Raw genomic sequence first — 20,275 nt, forward strand, 5'->3', positions numbered from 1 at the left:
GATTTGTATAAGAGCATTTTTTAAAGACTGAACAAAGTGGGTAAATAAATGGAAGTTCCACTAGATATAGCGTGATTAGAACAAGACAGATCATACTCAACTACATCCAAAACCCATGTCACTGGGAAACAACATCTACACAAGGATAGAAAGAGAATCATACCATCTTGACCTGAAGAAATCTTGAACCACTTCAACTCCAGAAGCATGACACATGATATCTTGGAACTATCGATTCACGATGTCTATACAATATAAATCACCTTCCCAACACCAAAATTGACCAGAATCATCTGAAAGACAAAAAAATCTTTGGGATAAAATACACAAGGGATAGCAAAAAGGATAGAACTGGAACAATTCCCCATACCTATACTGTGATCCCCAACATAAAGGAGTATAACTGAGGAAGGAGTATAGACAACCATAAACATGTGTAAGGACATGACAACCCTACTCTGCACTGAATCGTTATAACCATCTTTAGTGAAACCCATTTAGAAGGGTACCTCCATGGTTGACCACCAAAGCAGCATAAAACTGGAAAACAGTAAAGACTTCCATACTCCACGTGAAGAAAAGGGGAGCAAGAAGACATTGAACAGTCCAGAGGAACATCATCAACTGAGATGGTAAAAGTAGACCACACTGATTTATTTAATACAAGACATGGTAGGGATGGGCAGCTATCCTCTTCTGCTTTATTCATACAGTCCATGGGTGGTACATTCAGGAATAGACAAGTTTAGGAAGCAATTACATCATGAAATTATTCAAGCACAAGCAAACTTGTAGAACACCCCATATTTACAGTGAGGACTGTGTAATCATAATAAAATAAACCTGAGTCAACATACAATGTAGGCTATACAATGCAGATTTCAAATAGAAGGATACATGGTTAAGTACCACTTACTACAGAGCGGGATCCACATAATGAATAAATGAAACAAGAGCCCCTGAAAGGAAAACAAAATACGAAAATAAAATAAACTGGTCAAAGTCACTCTGTACCATGAAAAATGGCAACAGGTGAAAGTGTAAATTCAAGGAAAAAGAAACCATGATACAATGTAAATAACCGGAGACAAAAGTAATCAGTATAGTCCAGATGCCCAACTGTATGATTTCTTCCAATGGCCAATAAAGATTAGATGCACAGAACAAGTGTTGAATGTGATGAGAAAACACCCAGTGGGAAGAAGGAATAAACCAATTACATCTAAGGTTGAACCCAATTTGTGAAAGTAGAAGGGGAAAGAACATGAACAGAGGAAGATTGCCAAAGAATAAAGTGGTAACATGACTTTCAAAGTTCAGAAGCAAAAAAGTAAACCAAAAATCAACAGTCTAAATAACTGCAGTTAAATGAGTTGAAAGTGAAGAAACTGTATGAATAAACTTGGACGTAAATAAAAAAAAATCTGCAAGTATAACAAATGTGAAACATGTGTGAGCATAAGCACTATAAAATGGGAAGTGATAGTTTGGTAGAGGCATATATCGAGTCATGTGTATGTTGAGCTCCTACAGGTGTAGGGTTCATGCAGAATGTTTTACATGAGAGATATGTTGGTTTGGGTTTTGTTTTGGTTTTCATGCAAAGCTATACAATGGTTATCTGCATTAGCTGTCCTTAATTTGGCAGTGAAAGACTAGACGGAAGACAGATAGCTAGTCATCATCACCCACAGCCAACTTACTAACAAACAGTGATATTGACTGTCACATTATAATGCCTCTCAGAGTGACAGAGTAAACATGTTTGGTGGGACAGGGATTTTAACCCATGACCCTCAGATTGTGTGTCAAATGCCTTAACCATGTGACCATGTCATGCCAGGTAGAAATGTGTTAGAATAACTCAATTCCAATAAAGGGAATAGACTGATTGGTTGGTTGGCATTTTATGGCACAAAGCAACTAGGCTATCTGCATCAAACATGCGGTAAAAAGTTGAACATAAAGTAAAATTATTAAAATTTGTTAAAAGGAGTCACGGTAAAAACAAAACAAAGTTTATTTAATTTTTGAATTAAAATGTAAATAGCATTAAACCCAATTTTAAACCTAGTTTACAGCAGTAAGAAAGAAAGTACAGTAATACAAGTTCTAAAGGAATTTCTGTAGCATAATTATCATAACTCATCAGGATGACTGATGGGTAAGTTCAAACATCAGCATTAGTCACCTGAAGTCCTAATTTCAAGTTATTTGACATCATGGTCATTTTTGAATTTCATATTGAACAAGTTGTAGTTTAATTCATAAAAATGAATCATATTAAAAAAATGGTCTAGTTTATGAATTAAAAACTTAAATAGCATTAAAAAAGGTCAATAGCCTTTAAAAAGTTAACATTTGTAAGGTGGGCAGTGTCACCATCACCAATGACACTGTCTAACACTATGGATAAACCTTGAGACAAAGCATGTCTAAAATGGTGCTGTCATTGACAGTCCTAATGACAACAAGACAGTAAAATGTGGCTTATTGTGACCTAAGTGTCACATAGACAACACATTTGTGCATCAGTCCCAGATAAAAGAAAATTATGAGGTAAAAAACTGTGACAAATGATTAGTCTAGTTAGGACAACTTCCTATTCTGATCCTTATGGAAGAGAAATGGCCAAATTCCAATAGAGAGATTTATCTGGAAAAGCCTGTTTTCACAGTGCTCCCTCCAAGTTGACTTCCAGCTGGCACAGAGCCAAGTCCAATAAAGGACCATAATCCATGTATGGAACAAGAATAGCAGTGATAGTGCCAGAGCAGACAGACTTAGCTGCAGTGTCAGTGAGCTCATTCCCAGGAATACCAACATGGCATGTCATACAGAAGAAAAAGTATATGTTAAGGAGAAATGGGCCAGTCAGTTTTAAATATTGGTGAGAACTAACGTGAAGCAATTCTAGGGCCAGTAGAGAAATAAGCAAGTATAAATAGCACAATTCAAGAACTGCTTATGTGAACAGGAGCAATAAAAATGGCATACAGTTCAGCAGTGAACTCAGAAATTATAAAGGAGATTCTGTGCACAACAACCGAACCACAAAAAATCATAGCAGACCCCACAAAGGCACCTAATTTCTTACCACCTGTATAAATGGAAATAGAAGGATGGTTCGAAAGATGTTCAACAAATAAAAGGCAGTACTTCCAATTGGGAGCATACGCATTTTCTTAGATGACTCACAGAAAGGTTACATTTGTGGATGGTAATAAGCTATGGTGGGATGGGCTGACTAGTGGATACAGCAATGTTATCCAAGGACAGACCCAATTCATTCAACTGCACCTGGACACAAAGGCCAAAAGGAGCAATGGCAGATCATCTGTTCTGGAAAAATGTGGCTCAACGAGGAAGAAAAACACATCTCCTGATTTTAGCGTCGTAAATCTGTAGACTTACTGCTGTACCTCTTTTTTCTTCCACCCACCTAGGCAAAGAACAAAAGTAGGATGGGCAAGATCCATTACAATTAATGCGATGAGGGTCTGTTTCACACTCATAGGCAACATGGTTACTGCCACAGCAATGAGCACACATCAAGGAACCACAACATGATGTCCTCAAATGACAAAACAGCTGACACTGGAAACATACAAAAGGGTTTGGAATATATGGCAGTATTTTGCAGTTAAGATAACCTGCCTCGACAGTGGCAAGTGGACATGGTGATGTAAATGTTAAAATTAGGACACTGGTCAGCATTATAATTTCATCTTTGCAAGTAGAGATATGCCTCACTGCAGAAACTCTTTGGGTGGAAAAACCAACGAGAATCTCTGACTCAGGGAAGTTCATCAAATCCCTCTCAACAATAACTCCTTGTGATGAATTCAAAGTACAATGAAGAGTACCCTTTGTCTGCAAAAGAAGTTCATTGTGTTTAGCAGTGGATGCTTCCATCAATATGTCACCAGAACAAAGCTTTTTGACTGATTTAGGAGAGCCAGCAAGACCCTTTAGTCCCTTCTGAATAGAAAAGAAAGACATTTATCCTAAAGGTTTGTCTGAAAGAGAATGTAGTACAAGAAAATGAGATGCAGGTGTTACAGAGGTTGAAGATTGCTGCCTAGAATACCAGCCATCTTGAGAATACATTTTTACTTCAAGTGGCTTTCTTTTAATCACGGAACTAATCCAAAACACATGGAGGACGAGGCATGATACCTCTCTCATGCATCTGAAATACCAAATGCTCTACAGGAATCCTAATATATGGAAAACAGGGAAACACAAAATAGTGAGAGGAGAAGTATCATGTAATAAAGAAAGAAGAGGATTATAAAGAATCAGGAAAAGTGATAAAACAGAACACAGCCAAGAAATCATATCCAAAAAGGTCATATTAGGCCAAGTTGATTCTCCATATAGAAGAATCCATCAAAATCAGGTTAAGTAAAAATCACTGTCAAACAGGTTTGGCATATGCAGAAAGAAAATGAACATCAGAAGAAGAAATTTGATTCACATAAGGATTGATCTCTCATCAAGTGAGAGCCAATAATTCCATAGTCAAGTTCCCTCACCTGCAGCCCATGTAAGTATGCTGGTAAATGTGGTGATTTGAAATTTAGAATTTATCTTAAAGATGAATAACCAAACACAACAATGTTAGAATAAATAAATAAAAACTGTAAACAAATGTTGTCATTAGATTCACGAATAACAATTCTTCACAGTAGATTACAAAACACACAATTAAAGGACACAATGAAAAATGTAGTAGCACAATCACTGCCAAATGGGAAGCAATAGCTTGGTAGAACTAAATAGAAAGAATCAAAGGATGTGCCATATTTCTACTGGTGAAAAGTTGTCCCATTTACCCCTGTGGCATGCAAGATAATTATTAACTATAGAGGGCAACACTGAATAATAATAGCTATACCTGTGGGCAAAGGTAATACACTGTGTTAAAAAGTTTATTTAATAGGATACAATTGGTAGAGCTTGATTCCTGAAGTCCACTACAGTGTATCGACTTAGAGATTCTACAAAGTCCAGCATGTGATGAGGAACCATTTTTCTTTCTTCTGGTGTGACCTTGTTTGTAACAATGTCAAGTCCTTTATAAACCTGAAAAAAATCATAATTATGTATTTTTATATAAATAGTCTCATCAGTTATATTGTAGTTATATCTATAGAGTTATAACAAAAGGAATGTGTTATTTCAATATTCATTGAATATTTTGTTTGAAAAAACTCCTTAATGAAAATATCTGACTTGTATTTAAATTATGTAATCAATATTTTATTGTTTTAATCTGACGAAAACTAACAGCCAACAATATACAGAATTTCACTTTCGGATGACACTGGTCAAGTTAGAAAAGGAATCAAAATGACTGCTGCAGTTCAATTTTTATTTAAGAAAATGGAGGTTGGCTTGAAGCCACAACCACCACATCTAGAATACTATTATTATAAACCTTACAGTTTTCATACTCTTAATTATAATATTTACAATAATGTTAAAACCCCAAATCAAATTAGGCCTCTATTTATAGTCTAATTTTTAAAACTAGATATCTTTTTATTTATCTGTTTCTATATTCTTTTATCCTGTAAAAATTAACCCAAGTGCATGAAGTAATTTCCAATCTACATACTTTTAAATTACTCATTTTCCAAGTTGTAATCATTAGGATTGTCCAAGTACTTTTTAAAGACAAATTATCCATACATTTTTTTTAATGAATGATTTACTATTACTCACCACTAGAAACAACTGAACTAATGCTAGGGTTAAGAAACATTGTAGCAATTAAGAGACTAACTGGTATTAAAAAGAAAGAATACCCTAACAAAAAACATACACTATGAATAACTATAATCCTTATGACCTACCATGATGAACCTTAATATATTTTTTACTTCAAGTGTCTCTGGGTAACCCATTCCCCCTCACCTCTTAAAGTGTCTCTGGGTGATCCATCCCCCCCACCTCTTAAAGTGTCTCTGGATGATCCATTCCCCCCACCTCTTAAAAAGTTAATTTTTTATTTTGCCAACTGTTTAAAATTTTCATCATGACAATAAAACTAGAATTAATGTTTCAAGTATGCATGAAATATTTTATTAGAAACTAAAAACAACAGATTTATTAATTCTCAAATCAAACAGTTGTTTCTGTTCCTTCCTCAAGTTAATTCTCTCTACATTATATCTAAGGTCAAATATGTACAAGTTCTTCATTTCTGGTCATTGGTCTAAAAGTTATTTATTTTACCACAAAACCATAGTTCCCACCTGTTATCTGTGTTATAAATACATTCCTTATCCTGTTTCAAATGCAGTCCTACTTTTCACAATAGAAAAGAAAGATTTTTTCTTTGTTTTGCCTGGAGTCCTTTATACAGGGTGGCCCGTAAGTCCCTACCCATCCATATGTTATTATGTTGTATTCAATTACCCATGTATTAGAAATTTGTTTCTTTTTTTTTCAGAGAAATATGGCCGATGTAAGCCCATTTACACTTGAAGAGCGTATTGTGACAAGTACGTGGATACATGAGCGAAAAAATACTGGTGACACCTTGGATACATAAGATACATGGATGGGTAGAGACTTATGGGCCACCCTGTATATATAAAAATTTTAGTTACAAATTAAACAAAAGAAGAAAAAATTACCTCACACTAACATATTTGTTCCATATTTTAGAAATGTTCAGATAACAAAACTATAGTATATTAACTCATGTAATAAAATAACAATATAAATAACAAAACAGCAGATATTCATGCCTGTCATATGTACTCTGTTTATTATTTATTCCAAATCATAGCTGTACTGTATGATGACAATTTCATATTTTCAGTAAGTTTAATAAGTTTTGTTATTAACTGTTGTTAGCCTCTCTTGACACTTAATGACTGATTTCAGTTTCAACAATGCAGGTCTTTGTTAAAATGGTAAAACAACTTACTACTGAACCCACTTGATAATAATACGCTGATCCTAATGTAAAGTAATACAACTGTAACTTTCATCAACCAGCCATGATGAAAATACACTCCATAAAGCATACTTTTCATCATTATCGGTATTACATATTGTCTTTCCTTTAAAAAAAATTAATAAATACTTCCATCATTAATATCTTCCATATAAAGTTATATCACTGAACAATAACAATACTTCATATTAGCAATGAAATATTATTATTCCATGGTACAACTTCCATTGTTAAACCATGTTACAAATTATACCACAGAACAAATGTTTAATGCTTGTTAAATTTAATTAATCCAAATGGTGAGTCTCTCACCTTTAATACAACAGTAACCACATTTTAACCTGAATGACATACAAGGCCAAACCACTACTGTAGTATAAACTTTCTGAGAGGATGTCTTTTCTATAAAGCTGTCATTTCTACCTCTTTGTAAAAATAAGGAAATTAGCATCAAAGTAATTTTCTACAGATAAAATTTTCCAAATCACGAAGCACCAACATAAGTCCTGCAGCACCATGACGTGTTACATTTGAAACACAACACACAGCACAATGACTTGTTACATTTGACACACAACACACAACATAATGACCTGTTGCATTTGAAACACAACACACAGCAAAATGACCTGTTACATTTGAAACACAACACACAGCACGATGACCTGTTACATTTGAAACACAACACACAGCACGATGACCTGTTATATTTGAAACACAACACACAGCACAATGGCCTGTTACATTTGAAACACAACACACAGCACAATGACCTGTTACATTTGAAACACAACACACAACACGATGACCTGTTACATTTGAAACACAACACACAACACGATGACCTGTTGCATTTGAAACACTAACATACACTCATTGAAGAATATTAAAGTAGTTACCACCATAGCTTTGTCAAATTAAGTATACATATGCAAGTAACATTTAATGAGGACAATCTATTGAACAACAGATTTTAGTCCTTGTCTTCTGCAAATGAGAAACCAACAAAGGGAAAAAAAACAAAAGATACAGAGAATTATGTGAACAATAAACTTAAGAAGATTATAATTACAGGCGATTCCTTGAAAAGACATGTGTATAGGATAGTCTGGTAAATAGGGAAAACAAAATTAGATTATACTATCCAGGAGCACGTGTATAGACCACAACTGACAGAGAAATACAGTACTGACTTGCTAATAAGTCAATGTTTTTTTTATTAATAATTTGACTGTAAATTTCATAGTTGCCTTATAATTGCAGCCAACTACAGGCTTCTTCCCTTATTCTAGGCCATACATAGCATTCCTCAATGTTCAGATAACATCCATGCCAGATGTTTAATCAAGGTCAACACACAAGACTGTTCAGCTTTTATTGATTTTGCATACCTTAGAAAAAGAAGTTACAACACTTAATTTTTTTATTTTCCATGGTTTGTAAAAATGGATATCATATTTAAAATTGCCCAATAATCAGGCCAAGACAGGTTGGTAATGCTGTAGTTTTTGTTGTGCAGTAGGGACTTGTAATGTATTGAAAGGTAGGTCAGAGGAGCTAACTGATAAGTACAGATGGTTCATAAAAACATTTAAAAACTGTTGCAACTTAATTATATCAGGGATACTGCTAAGATTTAATTATAAGTAGGTCACTTGCATTAAATGCTAAACTTAGATTAAAATGTACAGATGAGCACTTTTGATTGCATCAACTGTTCGATCAGTTTAATGCGAGAAGGGACCTTTTTGGGAATAGATTGTTTACATTTAAACACAGTAGGGAATTACTTGTTTGCTAAGGTTATTAACTTAACTAGATGGTAAGTTTCAAACTGAGGCTAAAGAGTGGTGAGGGCTGGAAAAAAATAAATGCAATAAGAATAAGAAGCAGAAAAATGTTTAGTTTAGGAAATAATTGTTATTACCGTAATGCTACAAGTAATTGTTACTACTGTAATGCTACAAGTAATTGTCACTACTGTAATGTTACAAGTAATTGTCACTACTGTAATGCTACAAGTAATTGTCACTACTGTAATGCTACAAGTAATTGTCACTACTGTAATGCTACAAGTAATTGTTACTACTGTAATGCTACAAGTAATTGTTACTACTGTAATGCTACAAGTAATTGTCACTACTGTAATGCTACAAGTAATTGTCACTACTGTAATGCTACAAGTAATTGTCACTACAGTAAGGCGACAAGTAATTGTCACTACAGTAAGGCGACAAGTAATTGTCACTACAGTAAGGCGACAAGTAATTGTCACTACTGTAATGCTACAAGTAATTGTCACTACTGTAATGCTACAAGTAATTGTCACTACTGTAATGCTACAAGTAATTGTCACTACTGTAATGCTACAAGTAATTGTTACTACTGTAATGCTACAAGTGATTGTTACTACTGTAATGCTACAATTAATTGTTACTACTGTAATGCTACAAGTAATTGTTACTACTGTAATGCTACAAGTATAAGAAATAAAACAGATGACTTTATGGCCTGGTAGCAATGAAGGATTTTCATATAATGAGAATAAGTGAAACATGGTTAAACTTGCATCACTTTGATGATAAAAGTTCTTTTTTTTAAATGCATGGTTACAGATTATTTAATACAGAATACTAAAGAGAGAGGATGCATGGTTACAGATTATTTAATACAGAATACTAAAGAGAGAGGATGCATGGTTACAGATTATTTAATACAGAATACTAAAGAGAGAGGATGCGTGGTTACAGATTATTTAATACAGAATACTAAAGAGAGAGGATGCGTGGTTACAGATTATTTAATACACAATACTAAAGAGAGAGGATACGTGGTTACAGATTATTTAATACACAATACTAAAGAGAGAGGATGCGTGGTTACAGATTATTTAATACACAATACTAAAGAGATAGGATGCATGGTTACAGATTATTTAATACAGAATACTAAAGAGATAAAATGTGTGGTTATAGACTATTTAAAACAGAATACTGAAGAGAGAAAATGCGTGGTTACAGATTTTTTAATACAGAATACTAAAGTCAGAGGATGCATGATTACAGATTATTTAATACAGAATACTAAAGAGAGAGGATGCATGGTTACAGATTATTTAATACACAATACTAAAGAGAGAGGATGCATGGTTACAGATTATTTAATACAGAATACTAAAGAGAGAAGATGCATGGTTACAGATTATTTAATACAGAATACTAAAGAGAGAGGATGCATGGTTACAGATTATTTAATACACAATACTAAAGAGAGAGGATGCATGGTTACAGATTATTTAATACAGAATACTAAAGAGATAGGATGCATGGTTACAGATTATTTAACACAGAATACTAAAAAGATAGGATGTGTGGTTATAGATTATGTAGTAAAGAATACTGAAGAGAAAGGATGTGTGGTTACAGATTATTTAATACAGAATACTGAAGAGAGAGGATGATGCTTGGTTACAGATTATTTAATACAGAATACTAAAGAGTGAGGATGCGTGGTTACAGATTATTTAATACAGAATACTAAAGAGATAGGATGCATGGTTACAGATTATTTAATACAGAATACTAAAGAGAGAGGATGCATGGTTACAGATTATTTAATACAGAATACTAAAGAGAGAGGATGCGTGGTTACAGATTATTTAATACACAATACTAAAGAGAGAGGATGCATGGTTACAGATTATTTAATACAGAATACTAAAGAGAGAGGATGCGTGGTTACAGATTATTTAATACAGAATACTAAAGAGAGAGGATGCATGGTTACAAATTATTTAATACAGAATACTAAAGAGAGAGGACGCATGGTTACAGATGATTTAATACGAAATACTAAAGTGAAAGGATGCGTGGTTACAGATTATTTAATACAGAATACTAAAGAGAGAGGATGCATGGTAAAAGATTATTTAATACACAACACTAAAGAGAGAGGATGCGTGGTTACAGATTATTTAATACAGAATACTAAAGAGAGAGGATGCATGGTTACAGATTATTTAATACAGAATACTAAAGAGAGAGGATGCGTGGTTACAGATTATTTAATACACAATACTAAAGAGAGAGGATGCGTGGTTACAGATTATTTAATACAGAATACTAAAGAGAGAGGATGCATGGTTACAAATTATTTAATACAGAATACTAAAGAGAGAGGACGCATGGTTACAGATGATTTAATACGAAATACTAAAGTGAAAGGATGCATGATTACAGATTATTTAATACAGAATACTAAAGAGAGAGGATGCGTGGTTACAGATTATTTAATACACAATACTAAAGAGAGAGGATGCGTGGTTACAGATGATTTAATACGAAATACTAAAGAGAGAGGATGCATGGTTACAGATTATTTAATACACAATACTAAAGAGAGGATGTGTGGTTACAGATTATTTAATTCAGAATACCAAAGAGAAAGGATGCATGATTACAGATTATTTAAAACAGAGTACTAAAGAGAGAGGATGCGTGGTTACAGATTATTTAATACACAATACTAAAGAGAGAGAATGCATGGTTACAGATTATTTAATACAGAATACTAAAGAGAGAGGATGCGTGGTTACAGATTATTTAATATACAATACTAAAGAGAGAGAATGCATGGTTACAGATTATTTAATACAGAATACTAAAGAGTGAGGATGTGTGATTACAGATTATTTAATACACAATACTAAAGAGAGAGGATACGTGGTTACACATTATTTAATTCAGAATACCAAAGAGAAAGGATGCATGATTACAGATTATTTAATACAGAATACTAAGAAGACAGGATGTGTGGTTACAGATTATTTAATACACAATACTAAAGAGAGAGGATCCATGGATACAGGTTATTTAATACACAATACTAAAGAGAGAGGATGCGTGGTTACAGATTATTTAATACACAATACCAAGGAGAGAGGATGCGTGGTTACAGATTATTTAATACACAATACCAAGGAGAGAGGATGCGTAGTTACAGATTATTTAATACAGAATACTAAAGAGAGAGGATGCGTGGTTACAGATTTTTTAATACAGAATACTAAAGACAGAGGATGCATGATTACAGATTATTTAAAACAGAATACTAAAGAGAGAGGATGCATGGTTACAGATTATTTAATACATAATATTAAAGAGAGAGGATGCATGGTTACAGATGATTTAATACGAAATACTAAAGAGAAAGGATGCTTGGTTACAGATTATTTAATTCAGAATACTAAAGAGAGAGGATGCGTGGTTACAGATTATTTAAAACAGAGTACTAAAGAGAGGATGCGTGGTTACAGATTATTTAATACACAATACTAAAGAGAGAGAATGCGTGGTTACAGATTATTTAATACAGAATACCAAAGAGAGAGGATCGTGGTTACAGATTATTTAATATACAATACCAAAGAGAGAGAATGCATGGTTACAGATTATTTAATACAGAATACTAAAGAGTGAGGATGTGTGATTACAGATTATTTAATACACAATACTAAAGAGAGAGGATGCGTGGTTACAGATTATTTAATACACAATACTAAAGAGAGAGAATGCATGGTTACAGATTATTTAATACAGAATACTAAAGAGAGAGTATGCATGGTTACACATTATTTAATTCAGAATACCAAAGAGAAAGGATGCATGATTACAGATTATTTAATACACAATACTAAAGAGAGAGGATGCGTGGTTACAGATGATTTAATACGAAATACTAAAGAGAGAGGATGCATGGTTACAGATTATTTAATACACAATACTAAAGAGAGGATGTGTGGTTACAGATTATTTAATTCAGAATACCAAAGAGAAAGGATGCATGATTACAGATTATTTAAAACAGAGTACTAAAGAGAGAGGATGCGTGGTTACAGATTATTTAATACACAATACTAAAGAGAGAGAATGCATGGTTACAGATTATTTAATACAGAATACTAAAGAGAGAGGATGCGTGGTTACAGATTATTTAATATACAATACTAAAGAGAGAGAATGCATGGTTACAGATTATTTAATACAGAATACTAAAGAGTGAGGATGTGTGATTACAGATTATTTAATACACAATACTAAAGAGAGAGGATACGTGGTTACACATTATTTAATTCAGAATACCAAAGAGAAAGGATGCATGATTACAGATTATTTAATACAGAATACTAAGAAGACAGGATGTGTGGTTACAGATTATTTAATACACAATACTAAAGAGAGAGGATCCATGGATACAGGTTATTTAATACACAATACTAAAGAGAGAGGATGCGTGGTTACAGATTATTTAATACACAATACCAAGGAGAGAGGATGCGTGGTTACAGATTATTTAATACACAATACCAAGGAGAGAGGATGCGTAGTTACAGATTATTTAATACAGAATACTAAAGAGAGAGGATGCGTGGTTACAGATTTTTTAATACAGAATACTAAAGACAGAGGATGCATGATTACAGATTATTTAAAACAGAATACTAAAGAGAGAGGATGCATGGTTACAGATTATTTAATACATAATATTAAAGAGAGAGGATGCATGGTTACAGATGATTTAATACGAAATACTAAAGAGAAAGGATGCTTGGTTACAGATTATTTAATTCAGAATACTAAAGAGAGAGGATGCGTGGTTACAGATTATTTAAAACAGAGTACTAAAGAGAGGATCGTGGTTACAGATTATTTAATACACAATACTAAAGAGAGAGAATGCGTGGTTACAGATTATTTAATACAGAATACTAAAGAGAGAGGATGCGTGGTTACAGATTATTTAATATACAATACTAAAGAGAGAGAATGCTTGGTTACAGATTATTTAATTCAGAATACTAAAGAGAGAGGATGCGTGGTTACAGATTATTTAAAACAGAGTACTAAAGAGAGGATGCGTGGTTACAGATTATTTAATACACAATACTAAAGAGAGAGGATGCGTGGTTACAGATTATTTAATACACAATACTAAAGAGAGAGGATGCGTGGTTACAGATTATTTAATACACAATACTAAAGAGAGAGGATCCGTGGATACAGGTTATTTAATACACAATACTAAAGAGAGAGGATGCGTGGTTACAGATTATTTAATACACAATACCAAAGAGAGAGGATGCGTGGTTACAGATTATTTAATACAGAATACTAAAGAGAGAGGATGCATGGTTACAGATTATTTAATACAGAATACTAAAGAGAGAGGATGCATGGTTACAGATTATTTAATACAGAATACTAAAGAGAGAGGATGCGTGGTTACAGATTATTTAATACAGAATACTAAAGAGAGAGGATGCGTGGTTATTTAACAAGAACAGAATACTAAAGAGAGAGGAAGGAATGACTTTTTATGCAAAGTTGACAATATTAAATATAACTAAGAGACTCAATCCATTTGGATTTCTATTAGTGGATATAAAGGGAAAAGCTTTTTGTGGGAACCTGTTATAGACCACCTGGTGATACTGATTAATTGAATGATAAACGTTAATATTTCAGCTGTTAATGCAGTCATAGTTATCAGTGATTTTAATTTCAGACATATCGATTGGGAAACACTACAGTCAAACCATGAGAAAAAAGGTTGTCTTGAAACTGTTCACGATGGATTTCTTCACCAATTGGTTACAGAACCTAATAGAAATTATTCCATTCTAGATTTACTGTTAACTTTCAAATTTTCAAAAGAGTGAAAACTGGGGTACATCTGGATGTAAGTGATCATTGCTGTATAAGGTTCAATATTTTGCTGCAAGTGAAAATTGGGGATACTGACATTATAGTTACAAAATTGGGGACATTATAGTTACAAATTTAATAAAAATGAAAATTTTGGTGGGAAGCAACAGAATCATCTGCTGTTAACTGGGCAACATTTGAAGACACTAACTAGATGTTGAAAATTTTTAAGATAAATATCCAAGATAAGCATATTTCTTATAGAAAAAGAAAGATAGCTGCAGGTAAATAACCAGGTTAGCTCACAAAGAGTTTAAAACCAGGTTAGCTCACAAAGAGTTTAAAACCAGGTTAGCTCACAAAGAGTTTGAAACCAGGTTAGCTCACAAAGAGTTTGAAACCAGGTTAGCTCACAAAGAGTTTGAAACCAGGTTAGCTCACAAAGAGTTTAAAACCAGGTTAGCTCACAAAGAGTTTAAAACCAGGTTAGCTCACAAAGAGTTTGAAACCAGGTTAGCTCACAAAGAGTTTGAAACCAGATTAGCTCACAAAGAGTTTGAAACCAGATTAGCTCACAAAGAGTTTAAAACCAGAGAAGCTCACAAAGAGTTTAAAACCAGATTAGCTCATAAAGAGTTTAAAACCAGAGAAGCTCACAAAGAGTTTAAAACCAGAGAAGCTCACAAAGAGTTTAAAACCAGATTAGCTCACAAAGAGTTTAAAACCAGAGAAGCTCACAAAGAGTTTAAAAGATAAAATTAAAGAAAATCATAAGAAATTTAAATTGACTGGTAGGATAAAAGATTTAGATCATGAAACATCAAAAAAGTTGGTGAAAGAGGAAGTTAGGACATCAAAAGAATGTGTAAAAGAGAAAGTTAGGACATCAAAAGGATGTGTGAAAGAGAAAGTTAGGACATCAAAAGGATGTAAAAGAAAGAGGAAGTTAAGACATCAAAAGGATGTATAAAAGAGAAAATTAGGACATCAAAAGGATGTATGAGAAAGAGGAAATTAGGACATCAAAAGGATGTGTGAAAGAGGAAGTTAGGACATCAAAAGGATGTGTGAAAGAGGAAGTTAGGACATCAAAAGGATGTATGAGAAAGAGGAAGTTAGGACATCAAAAGAATGCAAAAGAAAGAGGAAGTTAGGACATCAAAAGGATGTATAAAAGAAGTTAGGACATCAAAAGGATGTGTGAAAGAGGAAGTTAGGACATCAAAAGGATGTGTGAAAGAGGAAATTAGGACATCAAAAGAATGTATGAGAAAGAGGAGTTAGGACATCAAAAGGATGTGTGAAAGAGGATATTAGGACATCAAAAGGATGTGTGAAAGAGGAGAGAGGACATCAAAGGATGTGTGAAAGAGGAAATTAGGACATCAAAAGAATGTATGAGAAAGAGGAAGTTAGGACATCAAAAGGATGTGTGAAAGAGGATATTAGGACATCAAAAGGATGTGTGAAAGAGGAAGTTAGGACATCAAAAGGATGTGTGAAAGAGGAAATTAGGACATCAAAAGAATGTATGAGAAAGAGGAAGTTAGGACATCAAAAGGATGTGTGAAAGAGGATATTAGGACATCAAAAGGATGTATGAGAAAGAGGAAGTTAGGACATCAAAAGGATGTATGAAAGAGGAAGTTAGGACATCAAAAGGATGTGTGAAAGAGAAAGTTAGGACATCAAAAGGATGTAAAAGAAAGAGGAAGTTAGGACATCAAAAGAATGTATGAAAGAGGAAGTTAAGACATCAAAAGGATGTATGAGAAATGGTTGGCTCAATATTTAAAAATTAAAAAGTAAGGATTTCTTTAAATACGTTAAAAGTAAACAAAATGTTGACATGGGGTAGTATCCTCGATGGGATTAAGACCTTTATCTGATGATTTATGTAATATCTGGATAATTAAATTATTGTTTCCCTTCAGTTTGTATTACTAAAGTTTTAAGCAGTATTCTACATTTTAAACACTTGTTTAATAAAAACAAGATGACTGCATTAATTCAGAGCTGGTTAAAAAAAAATGGAAAGTTTAACCTTTTATCATCCATGGTTTTTCCATTGTCATAATTAGTATAAATGTGTGTATGTGTTTTCTTATAACACAGCTACTTCAGATTATCTGCTGTGTCCACAGAGAGGAATTGAACCCACAATTTTAGCATTGTAAATCTAAAGACTTACCGCTGTCCCAGCAGGGGACTAGTAGAAATGTGTGGGTAGAAATGATAAAATATTAAAATTGAGGCATTGATAAAGGAAACAAGGTGTTCAGGCTATTGCCACACTAACATTTCTATGAGAATCTGTAGGTATGCCCACCAGAAAATTTAATACAACAATTATAAATCTTGAGCCATTTTAACTACAAATACTTGAAACATACATTGTAATGTATTGAATTACAAGAAGCAGGCTTAAATACATAGCATTACATGAGGAAGTGATCAGACCATGGCATGACTTGTCTATCACTTTCTACAGCCCTTCAATAAGAGTCCCAAGCCAGATAATATTACATCTAGAAGGAGGATAAGGATTGAATATGTAAGCCACTTGCTGCTACCTTGTGAAAGTTTTTAAATAGGAAGTCAGCTACTGTAACTCCCCTTTTAAAGGGAGGTGATAAAATTATCCCAGTAACTATCGACTGATTAGTCTTAAATCAGTTGTGGAAAGTCTGTTTAAAGATACTTTGAAAAAACCATTTAACAAAGCTAAGAATTTTACTGAAAGAATATCTTGACTTGCAAATCTTTTGACATTCTTTGAAAACGTAACTGCTTACTTAGATGACAGTATGAATGTAGTTTTAGTGTATCTGGATTTTCAGAAAGCATTTGATAAAATTCAGATAAAAGAATTGTCTCTATAGGTGTTGGGGATAAGTTAGCAAATTGGATAGAAGAGTGGCTGAATGAAAGAAAGCAGAGTGTTGTTACAAATGGAGTATTTCAGAAAAGACATTAGGTTGTTGGAAAGGGTCCAGAGAAGAGTTACTAGAATGATGCCTAGGATAGAGGGGTTATCATATAAGGAGAGGCTGAAATCTCTCAAATCGTTTTCTATTGGAAAAAGAAGAGTTAGTGGGGTTTTGATTGAAATGTTTAAGATTGTAAAGGGAACCAACAGTGTTGATACATAAACATTTGTTTTTTATATTTAAGAGTGGAAACAGTAGAACTAGGGGGACAAATACACAAATTGGTAGGAGTCTTCTTCCATTGAGACAGTTTTACTTTTGATACAGAAGCTTGTGAATCATTGACAGGAAGTAATTAATAATAATGGAACATATATTATTGATTAAATAACATTAAAAGTGTTTGAAATCCTTTCTCTTTTTTCTGAACCTAACATCAGACATTACTTAAGCAATGACCTGATATAATTTATTATAACAATTATATCCTTCAATAATTTAGTATTTGAAAAAACATTATAAATTCCATAACTACATTACAACTGGCATACAACAACTTATAATATTGCAAACTCCTAGAATAGCTGTACTTGTATTTATATTTCATGTGAGACCTTACATCATGCCATTAGGCTGTTGTCACCAATAACTGTTAGTTCAAAAAAGAACATACCATTATTAAGAGAAAAAAAAAAGTTACATTGTAAGAAGTTCTCTCATCTCCATATCACTACTATTAATGATATTGTGTTACTTTTACTAACAGTGTTATTAATATTAACTATTAATTATAGTATTATTGATTGAAAAGATCAAACAAGAGCCACCAGCATCTACTGAAATCTTCAGTGAAACTAGTGAAAGGTAAATATGGGTAAGATTAATGCAACCCCCATACCAAGCTTATCCACTAACGTAAATAACCTCATCCATATATGAATTACATAATAATAGTTAAAAATCATTAACAATGACAATTTGTGATCGCTGGTTCTATGACTCGCGAGGCTTACACTTACAAGTTACAGCTCAACAGTTACACTATCTATCATAATTTCAACAAAACATAAGTAAAACAAACAAGAAATCACCTGCATCGAGTCTGCGCTGATAACCTCTCCGGAATATTTTAAACAAATATCAACAGCTAATTTTGATTTCCCCGTTCCAGTTGCACCAAGAATAACAACTACAGGTAGTTTACGAGCAACCGCACAATGCATACCATTTCCCATGTGCGCTGCCATATTCGTATTTCCTAAAACGCCCTCTTTGATAGATTCATTAATTACTCAAGTCCACGTCGTACAATATTTAATAAACCGTGATAAAAATACATTTTATTATCAGTTGGATTACCTTCGCTGTTACTATGTGTTTGTTTTCTTATAGAAAAGCCACATCGGATTATCTGTTGAGTCTACCAAGGGAATCGAACCCCTGATTTCAGCGTTGTAAGTCTGTAAACTTACTGCCCGCTGTACCAACAGGGCACTCGGTATTAATGTAATTTACAAAATACTAATAATGTAGGTAACTAAGATCATTCATTTAACTGTGCGAAATATTTAGAGCATAATTCTAAAAATCTATGAGTGACAACACAGAAAAATATGTATTAATATGTCAATTATAATCCATGATCAAGGTATTTTATTAAATTCAACCCATTTTATGTAAATATCTAATTTGAAATTGTTTTATGTAAAGATTTCTAATCTATTTACCTCCTGAACAGCAGCTTATGTTACACATGTGATAATCAAAAGATACTAAAATAAAAAGGAGAGAGATAGAGAACGCAGGTTGTTCTCCACTGGTACAGTGGTAAGTCTATGGATTTACCACGCTAAAATCAAGAGTTAAATTCCCTTCGGTGAACTCGCCAAATAGTTCCCTGTAGCTTTGCTGTAAGAAAACTTGCACACTCACAACGAAGGTCCAGGAAAAACAATTCATTAAAGCGTAATAAGAGCATAACTCTAAAATAAAGCTTTTAAACAACTAGAATACAAATTTTGTCACTTACAAAAAAAAAAGTAATCATTTAACTTCTGTGCCTGGTCAAGACTAGGTTAAACTGTTATTAAACAACACAATATAGATCTCAGGTTATTAATTTCAGTAAATAAGGTTATTAGGAGTAAAAAGCCATAAGAATATTTTTCAAAATTAACATGCTTCGCTAGGTTAGTCTCCGCTGATACAGTGGTAAGTCTACGGATTTAATTTCGTGATTATGAAAAAACCCACTTGTAGAGAAAAACATATATGTAAAAACGGCTGGTATGGGTAGAGAAAGCTCTATGTAGAGGAGTGAACATAGAGTAAAACCCCTTGATTCCTCTCGGTGAACTTAGGAGATAGCCAGGCGTGGCTTTGCTATAAGGAAACACACACACATTCTCTAAATTAATAAGTACATTAATATTACTGCTCAGCGATTTTCTATTACCATAAATTTATATAATCTTTTATTGTGTGTCACCACTAGAGGAACTTGTGTCAATTTAACAACGCATATGCACATAAAATCAATATGTTCTAGCTAGAAGGCGAGTTATTGGTTAAGTTGAACTGAACGATAAAAATAATAATAGATGAACAACAAACAAAACCATAACAAAATAGAAGTAGAGTTTTCTATTCACGCTCCTTCCCCATATAAT

At 33.2% G+C, this 20,275-nt stretch overlaps 1 protein-coding gene across 1 annotated transcript in view; it reads right to left on the bottom strand.

Moving 5' to 3' along the window:
- LOC143228448 (tRNA dimethylallyltransferase-like) overlaps positions 1 to 18,883 on the bottom strand; it is a 46,698-nt gene extending 27,815 nt beyond the window's left edge. The window contains exons 1-2 of the mRNA XM_076459707.1: positions 18,698 to 18,883; positions 4,951 to 5,088 (exon numbers count right to left, since the gene is read on the bottom strand). Of these exons, the coding sequence (XP_076315822.1) occupies positions 4,951 to 5,088; positions 18,698 to 18,853 (294 nt within the window). The 5' untranslated portion in view covers positions 18,854 to 18,883. The remainder of the gene's footprint in view (positions 1 to 4,950; positions 5,089 to 18,697) is intronic.
- Between the last annotated feature and the right edge of the window lie 1,392 nt (positions 18,884 to 20,275).

The sequence above is a fragment of the Tachypleus tridentatus genome, chromosome 10, assembly GCF_004210375.1.
Source record: "Tachypleus tridentatus isolate NWPU-2018 chromosome 10, ASM421037v1, whole genome shotgun sequence".
Taxonomy (NCBI): domain Eukaryota; kingdom Metazoa; phylum Arthropoda; class Merostomata; order Xiphosura; family Limulidae; genus Tachypleus; species Tachypleus tridentatus.